At 44.9% G+C, this 15,675-nt stretch overlaps 1 protein-coding gene across 2 annotated transcripts in view; it reads left to right on the top strand.

Moving 5' to 3' along the window:
- Positions 1 to 7,850, top strand: part of PUM3 (pumilio RNA binding family member 3) — a 45,635-nt gene extending 37,785 nt beyond the window's left edge. For both annotated transcript variants that reach the window (XM_027616978.2, XM_027616977.2), the window contains 3 exons: positions 1,195 to 1,282; positions 3,625 to 3,715; positions 7,563 to 7,850. In XM_027616978.2, coding sequence (XP_027472779.1) covers positions 1,195 to 1,282; positions 3,625 to 3,715; positions 7,563 to 7,695 — 312 coding nt within the window. In that variant the 3' untranslated portion in view covers positions 7,696 to 7,850. The remainder of the gene's footprint in view (positions 1 to 1,194; positions 1,283 to 3,624; positions 3,716 to 7,562) is intronic.
- The last annotated feature ends 7,825 nt before the right edge of the window (positions 7,851 to 15,675 follow it).

The raw sequence follows: 15,675 nt of genomic DNA, 5'->3' as shown, positions 1-15,675 counted from the left end.
TCCATTTTGCTGTGCTGTCACTGTAGAAGGCCTCACTCAGCCTGCAAGGTGCCTGGAATCCTTCTCACGGAAGTCTTCCCCAGTTCCTTCTCATTAAAAAAGTCTGCTCTTTCTGATAGCTCCTGCCTTGTTATTTGGTCCTTGAGTAGTTCTGTCTTACATCTGAAGTTCATGGATTCACGTACCTGATTTGTGTGAGGCAGTGGTCGGCACCGTTACCCCCCACCAAGCTTACTGTTTTGTTTAGCACAATATTTAAATGAACATGTACACAGATAATTACGTAAGTTAGGATCGAGATGAGCACTGTGAGGGAAACTGTGGGTTCTGTGGGACTGTATGAGAATGGGAGCCAGCCTGTCTGTAGGAAGGCTTCCCTGAGGCAGTGAAAGCTACGCCAAAACCAGAGAGTTGTGGCTCAGTAAAGAAAGGGAGAAAGAAGATTGTAGGCAGAGGGAAGAGCACGTGCAGCAGTCCGAAGGAAGAAGGGGCCTGGCACAGTTGAGAACAGAAGGCTTAGGTGTTCAGGGTAGGAGATCAGCTGGCAGAGGGAAGAGAGGAGCAGAAGCCAGACCGGGCAGGGCCTTTGTCCTGCACTAGGTCGTAAGCTTGGCGAGCAGACACATGTGCGGAGCCTGCTGTGTCCTGATGTGGCCCACATCCCTTAGAGAAGCCCTGGACATGCCCTCGTAGAGCAGAGCAGATTATCAAGCTGGGAAGATGTATGTATAATGAGTTTTCTCCCTAGGAGACTGAGCGTTGTCCCCCATGCTCCATAAGGAGAGATCCTAAGTATGTGGGACCAGCTGATATTTAAACATCATTCAGCACCAGCTTTCCGTGTTTCTCTGCTGTAACGTTTTGTCCCACAGATTTATTTGTACCTAAGAACTGCTCTTGCAACCTGAATGGTGGTTAGCGTGATCTTGAGACAGGCACCGTGCTGGTGCCATTCAGCTGGGGGCTCCTGAAGCTGAGCCACAGTGCTTTTTAGTGGCTCCCTTGAACATCCGAGTGTCAGTCTGGGGATTAGACTAAATCGCTGGTCCCTTCGGGTATTCGTGGTCATTCTCTGTAAAGACCTCCTCAGCATTGCGGAACTTTCCACGTGGCCATGTCCTCACCTCTGCGAGGTAGAGAACAGATGGTAGGCCAGGACGTGGCTAAAGACGGCTTTGTATGTTTTCCTTCCAGCTTCACGTTGCAGAGCATCCCGCAGGACATCTAGTTCTGAAGTGGTTAATAGAACAAGATGAGAAGATGAAGGAAAGTGGAAGAGAAGGTAGGCTGTAAAACTTGAACTTCTCCCATATCGTCTGTGGAATTTCCTAATCCCCGGCAGCCCTGAACTTGATGCCCGCCATTTATGTTCAGATGAAATTTGTTGAGTGTTTAGAAATGGTGTCTATGGACAAGATATGATTTAGTGCTTGCAGACAAGCTTTAGTAAATACTGGAAATTTATGTCCTGGAGTCCTTTCATTTCCTGTCTCTTCCCTACCCTCCCTCACTGCCTCTCCTCCCTTGCTACGTCAGACTTCTGACCTGGAGTGACCAGAGTCCTAAAATGCCATTCCGTTCCATGGGGGGGTGGTAGCTGGGGCGGGGGGACATTTGTGAGTGTCACTACCCCAGTTGAAAAGCAGGATATCTATCTCTAGTTTGGAGGAAGGGATAAGCAAAAGAAAATTGTCCTCATCAGAATTTTGAACTGATGCCTGTTGGCATTGAAATACATGTGACCACAGAGCAAGCCAGTCCTTGGCCTTTGTGGTCTTTCACAACCCTCCCAGCTGCTCTGTAGAAGCTCAGCTTTCAAGAGAAGGACAGCATCTTTTAATCGAATTGAAAAGTTGCATACCATTCCTTTCTCAGCCCCGTCTTTGAGCAGACCTCCTGTTACTAAATTCGAGCTCCATGCAGCATTTTAGCCACTAAGGAGATCTCCCCCCACTGAGTTCGAGCAGTTTGTGCTTTCTGTCATCATGTCTGAAAAAAGGGACAGATCATGAATTTATGTCTTGAGGCAAGTTGCAGTTCTAATGGCTAGTGAGGCAATCGGTACAGTCAAGATGTCGCTTCTCACTTTGCCTTTAAGAATAGAGACTCGGGGCTGTTTTTCACCACAAACTTGTGAAAGACAAAGCTTCTTGTAACAAATTTTGAAGAAAAAATAACGTATAGAATCCTCTTTTTCATTGTTAAGAAGCTGGTGCACAGTTGAGCTGAGTTCGTATTTAAAGAATTGTCTGGCTTGCTTTTAAAATCCAAAGAATGTTCTAGTGATAGTTTTCCTTAATTCAGTTAAACTGACAGCTCTAAAACACACCTGTATGGCCCTCACGTGCGTATCAGATTCATGCAGCACCAAACCACTGTGGCTGCCTTCATTATCTCTTGCTGTGTAACTAGCCACCTCAGAGCTTGGTAGTTCTCGAACAACATCAGATCAGAGTTTGGTGGAGCTTGGTTTTGCTCCGCTCACAGTCCTTTGGGGCTGCTATGCTTGGGGTTGGCGTGTCCATTTGGACGATGGCTGGCAGTGGCTCAGTCCGGCAGCCTTGGTCCCACTCCCGGGGCTGCTCAGGCTTCTTCACAACATGGTGGTTGGGTTTTAAGAGAAGAAAGCAGGTGCGCAGTGCTTTAATGATTTAGCCTCAGAAGTTATTGAATGTAACTCTTTCCACACTCTCTCGGTTAAGTCAGTCACAAAGGCCCACCAGAATTCAAAGGAAGACATTGATTCTACCTCTGGCTGCGCGGGGGGCGGGGGGGGGCAGCATTCTAGAAATATTGTTGTACTCACCTTTTGAAAACACTGTCTGCCTCACTAGCTGATTACGGTCCTTCCTTAACGTGTGCTGTGAAATGCTAAAATGCCATAGGCTTCTTGGCTTTTAAAGGGTCCTCACATTTGGGTCTCTTTGGATGAATTACACATGCTACCTACCCAAGGTGCTTGCCTTCGATATAGGTTTCCCACACTTCCATCTGCACCAGATCCTAGCTTTCAGAGTTTCTCCATTGTCCAAAATTAGTTACACTTAGATGGCACAGTGAATTGAAGGTGATATACCAAGAATTTGGGAATCTGATAATAACATATGAAATAATAAAAGGTAAATAATATTTTTGATGGGTGAATGTCCAGCTTTGTGGAGAGAAATTACCAGGTGTTAGCCGGAACACCACCTGACCGCTAGTGTTATTCATGGCACCTTCCAAGTGAGCATTTTTCACAAGGGAGACCTTGATTCCATCCAAACATGCTACTTAACTGTCAAACATTGACTCCCTGCATACCTTTCAGGTCAGAGTTAAATCATTAAAGAGTACAAAGAGATGTAAACACAAGCAAGTGAGCATTTTATAAGAATTCATTGTTTGTCTTGAGTAATTACTGCTAAACACGGTTTAAGACTCGGACCAGAGTTGAAAGAAATGGCTGTATTAAAAAGACATTAAATAAATTGGAGCTGGAACTTTTAGTGTTAAGGGAGGTTGAGTGAGAACTTTTTATGCACTTGTTTATTAAAATATGTTTGCAGACTTAAGGGCTCTAGGGATGGAGATGGGGAGTTTAAATCTTGTATGGTGTTCACTGAGTTTCAGCATATTTTTCAGGTTGTTTTGCAAAAACACTTGTTGAGCACGTTGGTATGAAGAACCTGAAGTCCTGGGCTAATGTAAACCGTGGTGCCATTATTCTTTCTAGGTATGTATGATGTGCGCCTTTCTACACAGGGCCCCCCTCCTGAATGCCTGTTCACGCAGAAGGTGCTTCCTTCTCCTTCTTCCTCGGTTCCGATCTTTGTTCCTAATCGTTCACAGTCACTCAGGGTCTAGACAAGTGTACCAAATAGAGAGAACCAGGCCTAACTTTTCCAGTCAGTCCTTACTCATCTGCCCTCTTCTGGATTCAAGGATTGTAAAGTTGTGACATTCACAAGGTCTCATTTGGTTGTTTTACCCCATTTATTAAATGGTTTCAACCGAAATATAATTGTATTCTCTCTCTCTCTCTGTCTCCCTCCCACTCTCAGGAAAGCTCTTTACATCTGACTAATTTATAGAGATCCCTTTCACTGCCTCCTTTTCCCCCCAGATTATGGAGCCCTCCAACACCCGCTTATTATAAATTATATAATTCATAGGCCTTGCCAAGCATATGTGTTCTGGTGCTTTATTTTTGCCATTATTTAATTACTTATCTCAAAAAAAGAGATCTGTACCAACTGGTTCACCTAATGCACTTAACATTTGTTTGGCTTAAAATAAACATTATGAAATAATAAGCCATTAGTTCAGCTAATATCACAATTCCTAACTTGGTCCTCCTTCCTGTAAGCCTATTGCAACCCATTTCCACCATCCTGAGAGACAGATGCAGAAGAGACCACATCACTTTTTGTTTTGTTTTGTTTTTTTTCTCTTCAAAATGTTTTATTCTTATTCCCACCTTTTGATCTCCTTTACACCTATCCACACCTTCCCCCAGACCCTCCCCCAAACACACATACTTCCTGCCTCTGGCAACTACCAGTCTCTTCTCTATATTTATGAGCTTGGTTGGTTTTGGTTTTTTGGGGTTTTTTTGTTTTGTTTTCTTCTGTTTTGTTTTTCATTAGATTCCACATATAAGAGGGGCACCTGGGTGGCTCATTTGGTTAAGCACCTGCCTTCAGCTCAGATCGTGATCCTGGGGCCCTGGGATCGAGCCCCATGTTGGGCTCCCTGCTCCGCGGGGAGTCTGTCTCTTTCCCTCTGTCCCTCCCCCCACTCATGTTCTGTGTCTCTCTCAAATAAATAATATTTTTAAAAAAAGATTCCACATATAAAGAGAGATCATACAATATTTGTGTTATTTGATGGTCTCACCACGTTTATGGTTTTGACCAAAATTGTAACTGCGTTCTTTTTAATGGATTAGCCTTGTCCCTATGAAAACTGTGACAGAGTTGCTTTTTAAATCATGACTGACTTTACATACAATTTTCTTTTGTGATTTCCACGTATTCTTAAAAGGATTCTAGAGGCATTTGCTAGTGAAGTCTGCAAGCTAATTGTTTATTTCTAATTAAAATGGTAGAAAAATGATGATTTGTGAATCACGGCATGCGCTCTGCTTGTTTATTATTCTCCAGACAGAGTTATGTAGAGTTTATAATTCACAGGTCATTGAAACTTCAACTTTGTGTTCTATTTCTGGATGCGAAACCCTTCTATTGACAACATCCATTTAAAATAGATTTGTTTATGAAGCAATCACTGTTGATTTTTTTTTCCCCTGCTGTGTTACCGAGGTTTGGAAAAAGAGATACCAATCTTAAATTTGAATTTCCCACAGTGTTTCACGTACAACAAGCCATGCAATTTAATCTACATTGTTTGTAAATGTTACAAGTCTTTATTCAGTATATAATTTGACTTGGAACACATAGACTCACAGATACACTCGGGCATTCATTTCTTTGGGTAGATCAGGATCTCCAAATATGTGGGTGGTGCAGATCATTTTGTTCATTTCTCATTGAAATTAGCTAATTTTCCAGTTGATGTTGAATAGTCAGAATCCTTTAGCTGAAACATGGATGTATTTAATGTGAAGTTTTTTACCAGGCATTTAGAGTGATAACATGTACTACTGACATATCCTTTCATTAACACTCAATTAACTAAAAATTTCAGCCATGCCATGCAATTAATTTGTAGAGCTTGCTCATTGATCATAGCTCCGTTTGGGTGGATTTCAAACATCAGAAGGCTATTGCAGGTTTATTATGGAACACTACTTAGAGGTGGACTGCTAGTATTTGAGGTTCTGAAGGGAAGTTGAACTACGGATGACTTAATACTTGATTAATACAATAATCAGTGTTATGTGGTTTTAGAATACTGTCACGTGCTTGACTTGTTTGGTAAAATTCTCTGCTTATTTATATTTTACTTCAAACTCATGCAGTGTTTTTCCCCTGTAAATCTTTTTTACAATAAGTGAAAAGGCATCCTGGGTAAAAAAAAAAAAAAGAGTTTCAGCCTTGTAGGCAGTCTGAAAAATGACTCAGGGAAACAGAATTCTCTAGCATTTAGAGCATCATGGGCTCTAGGCTCACTGCCTGGGTTCTAGTCCCAGCTCACTGTGTGGTCTTGGGCAAATTATTCAGCTGTTCTGAAACTTAGTTTTTTTGGTTAGAAAACCGGATTTGGGATCATCACAAGTCGTTGTGCAGACTGCATGAGATGGTGGATATACCGTGCTTAGCATTACGTCCAGTGCGTGTGTCCAACAAATACTAACCTTTATTACTGCTGTGCATTATGTCACTATGTGCTTAGCCAGTACAGAAAATAAAAACTGCCTGGTGAGTCACAAACCTGTTAAAAGGGACTTGTAACAACGTTCTCGGCTTTGCAGGTGGCAGGCTGTACTTGTTGCTTGTCTCCCACAAACAGCAGGATGCTGCCTGGTGCTGCTAACTCACCCTCCTCTCTGTGCACGTGATGGAAGGTCTTAGGACCAGGGACTTTGGGAAATGCCATGTGATTTGGTTCTAGGATGCGTTTCAGAGGTTAGCATTAAAATGTGGTCGTGAAGAGGGGGGAAACCAGGAGACTCAGCCCTGGCATTCTACAGTCAGGCCCCTGTGTCCCAGCCCCTGTTTAAAGAGAAAGGGACCTTCCTGTTACCAGCCTGCAGGACTCCACTGGACTCCATTCACTTGTGGAGATAGCGCTTTCTAGCAAGGTTTCAGAAAGCGGAGCTGAATTGTTTATTTGTTTTAATGGCTCACGTTTATTGAGTGCTTACTAAGGGTCAGGCTCTGTGTGGGTGCTTTAGGTATGAGATCATTTGAGCCTCAAAAACGCTCTGAGATAGAAGGTGGGTTGTGTTGCTGATCCCATTCATAGGCAGGAAACAGTCTTAGAGAATTCAAATAGCATGCTCCTGCTTGTACAATTACTGAGTGGCAGAGGTAGATTTCACATCCAGGCCATTAGGCTCCAAGGTAAAGCTGCTTACCCCTTCCCATGTTTTAGCTACAGAGTTGAGGAGGCTAACTCTTCCCTGCTTCCCTGGCGGGCCCTCCGCCTTCCCTTTGCACCCCTCCGCTCCCGCTCGTTTGGTCACATGGCACTTCTTGGCCATCTGCTCTGCACGTGTGCTGCCACGAAATCAAGAAATAAAACCCAAGGTTTCTGTTCTTGAGTTCATCTGGGTGGGGAAGGGAAGATAGAATACATGCAGGAAATACTTCTAAGACAGGGTGTTAATCACAGTGATGTTGGACCAATCCTGTACAGAGCGGAGTTGCTCCTACATGGGAGCAACTCCCCCAGCAAGATTAGAAAAGGTTTCCTGTTGATGTGGTTTCAGAACGTAGGCTACCAGCCCCTATCATTCAGCTGGAGAATTCAAAAGATGTACTACTTATAATTACAAGACTTGGCTCACAAATCAGTGAATTGTTTATACCTTGTGTGGTGATAGTAATTGCATATGATTAGGGGGTTTTTATGAAACATGATTTTTTTGTTTATTAATCTTTGTCTTCTCTCTTCAGCCTTCTCCAGAGTTCCGATCAAGAAGTTGCACACAAAGTCAAGGCTGGACTGAAAGGCCTCATTCCAGCACTGGAAAAAAACAAAAACACCAGCAAAGGAATAGAAATGCTACTTGAAAAACTGGCTGCATAGTGGACCCAGTTAAGAACAAGAGAGAATCATTTTTCCTGTCCTCTTTCCCAGTGTGGAGAGGTCGGGCTCAGGTCCACCTCCCTGGGAATCTGGGTGCTCTGTATAGGTTTCTTTTTTGTATAAGAGGTCTATTTATAAAACAATTTCTAAAAATGGTCTTTTTTTTTTTTTTTTTTTAATCCCAGCCAAGTCTTCTATCATACTGAGTAGTGAGCAGATCAGATGTGAGGCGGTAATGTAAGAGTTTAACCGTCCTAGACAGTGGGACCAACCAAATACATACCACGTAGGAGCCTGAGCTGATTCAAGAGAGACGACGTCTTCAGAAGCAGTAGTCTGAGAAGGCTTCATGGAGGAGGTGGGGCTTGGGGACCTTGAAGGAAGGCAGGGCTTAGCAAGAAGGAGCCCAGGGTAGTCTGTGGTGGGGCAGAGGTGAAAGTGAATATTTTGCTTGGGGGAACTTCCGGTAACCTTGGGGCCTTGAGGGCTACAGAGAGGGGGATACCCTGCAGCCAGAGCAGCCGCCTTCCCCGCTGCCTTAGGGATTGGGTTCCGGGTTAGATTTTGTTTGAAAGGCTCTGGGTAAGGAAAGGCTCCTAGGGGGACATACGCTACAGAAATGAGGGCATCACCGTGGTAGCGGTGTTAAGATGAAGGTCACTGGGAGAATCTCCCTATCTCTGGAGCGGGGCCTTCCAAGGAGATAACCCCCTGTGATAACACTTTCTCCCTTGAGACTTTGCCTGAAATAGTTGAAGCCTTTACAGGGTCTTTAGAAGAAAGGAAATGCACATTTGTTAACAGTGCTGCAGAAGTTTAAGTGTGAGGAGGATGTTTGAATTTTCAAACTGCTTGGTGGTCAGCAGTCCAGTGTGGAAGGGTTGGGAGACTCCTCGGGGCCCCTGTAGCCCCCACCTGCTTGGACTCTAAGCCTAGGGACTTTCTCTAGCCCGTGGGACAGGACGCCCGTCTGCCCCTGCTCTCCACCTGCTGGAGAACTGTGCCTTGTTGAACCAGACTGCGCGGCCCAAGTCCACCCCCCACATACAAGATGCTGGCATCCCTCCCTCCCCCCTCTTCTGCGGGGAACGTGGAACCTACCCAGGGAACAGAAGAGCTGATACCTGTAACTGGCCTTTGGCTTGGAGCCTCAGGCTGGAGGTGGGTTGGGGTGAGGTGAATGGGGGAAAGGCCACATCAGAGCTTGCTTTTGTTTGACGAATAGATTGTGAGTGTGCCATAAAAAGGGCGTGTTCAGAAAGCGGAGAAAAAGCCCTACTATTTGTTCCATCTAGGAGACTAAACAAAGTACCATACATCATTTTAAAATTGGAGCAGAACCAAAGCAGCAGCCCTTCCTCCGCACCCCTGCTTTGCCCCACCCACCCAGAAGTAAGGACTTCCAGTTCTTTTCAGCTCTGCTTAGTTTGTAAATGCAGATGTGGGTTTTTGTTGGTTTTTTTTGTTTGTTTGTTTGATCTGTTAGTTGTAGGCATTTTCTTTTGACTTCTGTTATAGGAAAATATAGATTAAGACTTTTCACTGCCCTGGGGGCCACCTGGGTGGCTCAGTCGGTTAAGCATCTGCCTTCGGCTCAGGTCATGATCTCAGGGTCCTGGGATCGAGCTCTGGAGCCCCACATCGGGCTCCTTGCTCAGCAGGAGGTCTGCTTTTCACTCTCCCCCCTGCCCCTCCCTCCCACTCCTGCTCTCAGTCTCTCTCCAATAAATAAATATCTTTAAGTCGTTGGTGGATTTTAAGGAGCCTGGCCAGTGAACCTTGGAAGTGGTGTTTCTGGGAAAGGTTTCTTAGACCACAGACCCCCCAGGAAGAGTCCCTCTCCTGCCCACCAACCTTAGATGTGCTGACGATGCTTCGAGCTGGTGCAGGCTTGCGGCCGTGGTAGAAGAGAGCGTGCTGATTGACGGCCGAGCCAAAGGTGGGAAGTCGAGCTGCGGATAAATCAACACCTGGAGTTGTCCTGCTGGACGTGCGGTTAGGTGAGACAGTAAGCCCATTTATCAGGCCGTTTTGAATTGGATCTTGAGAAACTTGCAGCCGAAAGTGTGCTGACCTATCTCTGAATCTAAATTTACACACTAACACATTGAGTCAACTGGCATTCCTGTTTTTCCCTTAAACAACCCTCCTGGAGCCAGCTGGCTTTCTGGATGTCCTGAGGAACTGCGGTACAACCACCACCATCATCCTGGGCCTTCCCTCCATTTCTCCTATGGAAAGCCCATTTCCAGGATCCCATACATTTCTCTTTCTTATTTAACACTCTCTTGAATGAGGCACAATCTGTAATAACCTCCAATGAAAGAATGCAGATAAAATTGTAAAGTCCACATGTCTTCATTCACACCCTTTCACACCTAGGTACCTAGTTTAGCTGGATATAGAATTCTGGTTTGAAATTAATTTTGCCTCAGAATTTTAAGGACATTGGTCAATATTTTCTTTGATGTAGAGTTGCTATGGAAGCCGAACGCCATCCTTATTCTCAGTTTTTTTGATATGTGGACTTTTGCAGGGGGCAGGGCTTCTGGGGGAGGTTAGCACTGTTTCTGATCCCCAGCTGCCTTATCTTGCAGGAAACTGTGCGTTGGTATATGACACATGTCTGTTTTCCATGCTTCATGCTGGGCGCTTGGCAACGTTGTAGAAGACTTAGGCTCTTCCATTCTGGGAGTTGCATTATTCCTCTGACTTTTTTTTTTTTTTTTCCTGTTTCATTCTTATTTGGAAGTCCTGTTAACTGTGATTTTGAGTGCTTGGTTTGATCCTCTAATTTTTACTTCTTGGGCTTTGGCTTTTTGCTTTGCCCAGAAATGAGTGACATATTTCCTCTGCTTCCTCCACCAGCCCTTCCACGGAAGTGTCCCTTTTTTGTGCCTTGGATGTGCTTATGTTTCGGGATGTTGTCTTTTATGTTTATTTTACTTCATTGTGTTTTACTTTGCTTTGTCTCTCGAGACTGTTATCTGCTCTTTGTTTATCTTGGTCTCTGTCCTATGTTTGAGGCTTTCCTAGAGAGATCTTTGGCTCTCCCTCTATATTTCAGACACTGGCAACTGATGAGAAAGGGGCAGGTGTTTACCTCTTCTCTCCTGCAGAGGGTTCACTGCACAGGTGTGGAAGCTGCTGTTTCACCAAAGCCCTCCAGATGTCAGGATCTGTTGGCCTTTCATCTGGGGCCTCTCGGTGCCTCTGGAGAGAGTCCACCCGGCAGCCAGTATTCTGGCTGCTCAGCACTCAGGGCGCAGATTTGAGTTAACCCAGCGACTTACAGTAAGGAGAGCGCCTCTCCCTCATGCTCTCTCGTTCCTGGGCCCCGAACCTGGAATAATTGAACCCGTGCAAGTCCAGAGAATACACTGTCGGCCTTCTGCCAAGATACAGAGTGGTAGTAAACCAGTTTGGGGCAGTCCCCGTTTTCCACCCCAGGCATCTCCGCAGTACTTAGAACCTCACACTGCCAGCATTTTGTATCTATCGTAGTGAGAATTCGCTTGCTCCCCACATGCACTTGGCATTCACCTTTCTCTGCCCTGCCTCTTTCTTCACTGCTTTCTGTTTTTCCAGATTATTTGTTGCTAGTGCTCACTCACCGATAGCTTTTCTCCTCTTTACTCTGTTCTTGTGAGTTTGGACCATTTTTATTCTTAGCAGAAATCTACAAATGGTTTTAATCAAACCTAAAGCATCCGGGCTGGCGGAAGGGTTTATTTTCCACAGAGAGAGCTTGATTTGAGAATGTCTTTAATTTCCAAATAGAGCTTTTTGCAGTTCTCAGATTGCACCAACCCCATACTTTTCCCTGGAATCAGACGTTGCCTACAGGGAAGGAAGAACCTTGTTTTCCTTTTAAGCCTGGGGTGCTGTGCGTTTGCATAATGGAATAAGGACTCTTGCAGGAAATGGCTTCCTGAATGCTCGCTCTCAGAGGATTGGCTCTTACATGAGATGGCACTTGTCTTACTATTTTCAAAGAAGTTTTGAAAAGATTACATCTTACAAGTCTTGGAAAGATGAGGATGTTTGTGTATTTTTAGAATAAGAGAGCACAAATTCTCAAAAACAGCAGTTAATACTGAGCCACTATCCATAAACATTCTATACCCAAACTAATGAACTAAACAAATGCAAAAATCTGCTGCTTGAGCTCTTTTCTCACTTGTGACCTTGCTTAACCCAAGGAAACTAAGTTTATAATAATCTGTACCTGGTACAGGCTGACTTCTCCTTTGAGTTTGTGTGTTAGATTTCTAACCCCCCTCCCCCAAGTGCCTCAGAATGTACCGTATTTGAAGACAGACCTATAAAAGGGTAAGTCAGGTAGAATGCAGTCCTAGGGGTGAACCCCAATCCAGTATAACTGGTGTCCTTACAAGAAGATGACGCAACCCACATAAAGAGAAGACCACGTGAAGATGGAGAAGATGGTGTCTACCAGCCGAGGATGGAATCTGGACAGAACCCAGCTTGCTGACCCCTTGATCTTGGACCTCTGGCCTCCAGTCCCGGGAGGAGATGAAGTTGTGTGGTTGAAGGTACCCAGTCTGTGGTATTCGTTATGGCCACCAACGAATCCATCTTTTCTCACCTCAGTTGAAAACCACCACCACCAAAGTGACCCAAATTCCCTAACCTTTTCCCCGGTGAGTTCTTAAAGCTTTTAAATGACCATTCTTACCCAAGAGATAGAGCTTGCTATCTGGATCCCACGACCCCCACGACTTCTCTGAGCAGGAACTAGATAGCTGCTCTGCTCTGCATTCCAAAATGTGCAAACAGACCCTGATTGCTGTGTGCCTGTTTGTACCCCAAGCAGTGCCTCGGAAGACGCGCTGCTGCTTCCACTCCCATCCCTATAAAGGAATAGTGTTTGGAATCTTTTACCAAAATGTTTTATCCAATTTTTAAACATGGATTCATGCCCCCTGCTGAATCTACGTGGACAAAGCTGCAAAAATGGGGTACTGAGAAATTTTGGTCCGTGCTCTTGTTCTGAGGGGAATTAATTATGTCTTGAGGGAGAATAATTAGTGCTGAGTTGTGCCCCCTGGGTGATGACCACTTGAATGGAAGGTGATAGGAATCTGGTAAGGTTATGAGAATCATCTGACAGTGTGCTCTTGATGACTATAATCAAGCATAATGAATAATTCAGGTATTTTAAATGATTTCCAGATGCTTGAAAACAGACTTGACTCTTAGATAGAAATCCTGCATTTGGAACGTGTATTTTTACCGATACACCTACCAGTACAGCCATGACTCGCTGTGACGTTCAACAGTGTGCGGTGGTGGGAAGAACGACCAGGCTTCTTCAAGACGGGTGTGTGACAGCAAGAAAGCCACATGGGGGAAAAAGACAAGTCAGGTTTTCTTTTTCTTGCCAAATCAACAGTTGTGCTCCATCCTTATTGCTTAATACCTAAGTCTAGTTCCAAATACCGAACTGTTGGAATCCACCGTGTCTCCTTGTGTTAATAACTTGGTAGACTTAATGTTTTTGTCTGGCACCCCTGGGGTTCCCCTCCCACTTTCACGGGCCTGCCTCTACCAGGTGCACATGACCCAGGTCTCCCAAATCACCACTGTTCCCTTGGCCACGATGATTAGTTAATGGGTACCGATACTCTCATAAAGTAGCATCTAGTTAGCTTCTGGGGCGGGGGTAACACCAGCACCTTGAGCATCCTGGGCCTTTGCCAGAGAAGCTGTGGAATCTGCTGACCCCACCCCTGGGACCTCAAGCTCCTTCGTCTCTCACCTGGTGCTGCCCCGCTTGGATCTTACTCTGTTTCTTCACTTCTAACAATGCACATTTTGATCACAGTTGAACAAATCCGAAAGGATGCATCTTACAGTTGATGGCTTCTTAGTCTGGTCATTTTTAACGGCAGCTTGCTTCCTCTGTGATACATAAAATAATGGTGGGTCTGAGCGTCAGGGCCTAGTCCACATGGTAAAATACAGTGTTCCATATTTTCCTCTCTACGTAAGCCTGCTTCCCTTTTCCTTTTTTTTTTTTAAGATTTATTTATTAAGAGAGCGAGCACGAGCGGTGGGGAGGGGCAGAGGGAGGAGCTGAGCAGGGAGCCCGATTTGGGGCTCGATCCCAGGACCTTGGGATCATGACCTGAGCCGAAGGCAGACACTTAACCCACTGAGTCACCCAGGTGTTCCCTGCTTTGGTTTTCTGTAGTAGCTTTTCACTTCCTTCCAAACTTTTGTTGATTGCCAGACTCCTAGAGGTGAACAGGGTTAGGATGAGGTGTCTTCTGCTCTGTGTTTGCATGCAAAGTACACGCCTTTTGAAAATGAAAATCCAGTAAAATGAGAGGCAGGGGCACCAGCCCAGAACCACGGTGCGACTTGAAGCCTGGCTCTCTCCACTGGGCATCCTTGGAAAAGATCCATAGCCAGTACGCTTCAGTTTCTTCATTTACAAAAAGATAATGCACGTCATGTGTCACTGTGAGGATTAAATGAGCTTATATATGTGGGCTTTTTTTTTTTGCTTTGAAACATTTTAAAAATTTTAAATTGACATGTAGCTTTGTATAAGTTTAAGGTGTAAACATGTCAGTTGACAGATTTATATGTAGCAGTGTGAATGCCATTGTAGCATTAGCTAACACCTCACTATTGTTTGTGGCGAGAAATACCTAGTCTCAGTAAGTTTGATGTTTATAGTACAGTACTGTTGCCCATATCACATACCATATTTTAGTTCATTGCAGCATTATTTGCAATAGCCTAGAAACCAACTAAATGTCCACCAATATATAAAGATAGGGTGTATATATGTATACATATGTACACGTACACACATTGGAATATATTTCAGCCACCAGAAAGAAGAAAATCCTGCTGTTTGCAACAACGTGAATGGATCTTGAAGGCCTTAGTGCCAAATGAGATGTCAGACAGCAAAGAAATACTGTATGCTGTCACGTGAGATCAGCCAAAGCCACCCTTGTGAAAACACGAGTAGAATGTGGTTAGGAAGGGCTGGGAGGATGGGGAAATAAGATGGATGTTGTTTAAACACACGAACTTGAAGCTGGTAAAGGACTTACATGTGGTCAAGGACCGACAGCTGGGCCCGACACAGCTGGGGCTCACTCAGGGCCAGGCTTCCCCATGGGCAGGTAGGACCATGGCGCTTGGGGATTGCTGGGAAAGTCCCTGTGAGGACTCTGGGAGTCATGACTTGGAAATCAAAGTTCCCATCTTTGACATGTTCAACATCGAGCCCTTCAGCAACCTTTGAGCCAAAATGCAGAATAACACTTGTACTTTTGAGTTATATATTGGCTAAGAAATCACACAGAAACTTCCCCAAGAATTCATTACCATGTTTAGGTTCATATTTTATAATTTAAAACAGCGATGTACAGTAGGAAGGTAGTCTAAGGTGGGGCACCTGGGGGGCTCAGCTGGTTAAGTGTCTGCCTTTGGCTTGGCTGCTGGTCCCAGCGTGCTGGAATAGGAGCCCTGTGTCAGGCTCCCTGCCCAGCAAGGGAGTCTGCATCTCCCTCTGCCCCTCCCCCTGCTCACGCTCTCGCACTCTCTCTCTCAAATAAATAAAAACTTTAATAAAAAGAAAAAGGAAAATAGTCAAAAGTGTAAGCCATAGTTCCATTTACAGCTAGTGCCTGGGGTAAGAGGGTTTGCAGGGCTCTCAGTCCTCTCTTCTGCCCACACGTTAGGCAGAGGGTGAGAAAGCAGCTCAAATCAGCTTTTAAAATGCAAATAACCCTGGTAGGAACCACAGCTTTAGCTGTTGCCAGTGACCAACACCTTAGAGTCTTATCAGCCTGCTCCAGGAGGAGGCTGGGAGCTAGACAGGCTGGAAAGGGAGTTTGCTTGGGGAAGGAGTAATTTGAGGTCACTTAGCAGGGCCACTAGGCCTGGGTAGAGCAGAGGCGTGGGGGATTTCAACTTGTCTAGTAGTCTTGGCAT

This window comes from Zalophus californianus, chromosome 13 (assembly GCF_009762305.2).
Source record: "Zalophus californianus isolate mZalCal1 chromosome 13, mZalCal1.pri.v2, whole genome shotgun sequence".
NCBI lineage: Eukaryota > Metazoa > Chordata > Mammalia > Carnivora > Otariidae > Zalophus > Zalophus californianus.
The sequence above is the reverse complement of the archived record's forward strand: the minus strand, read 5'-3'. Positions and strand labels throughout refer to the sequence as shown.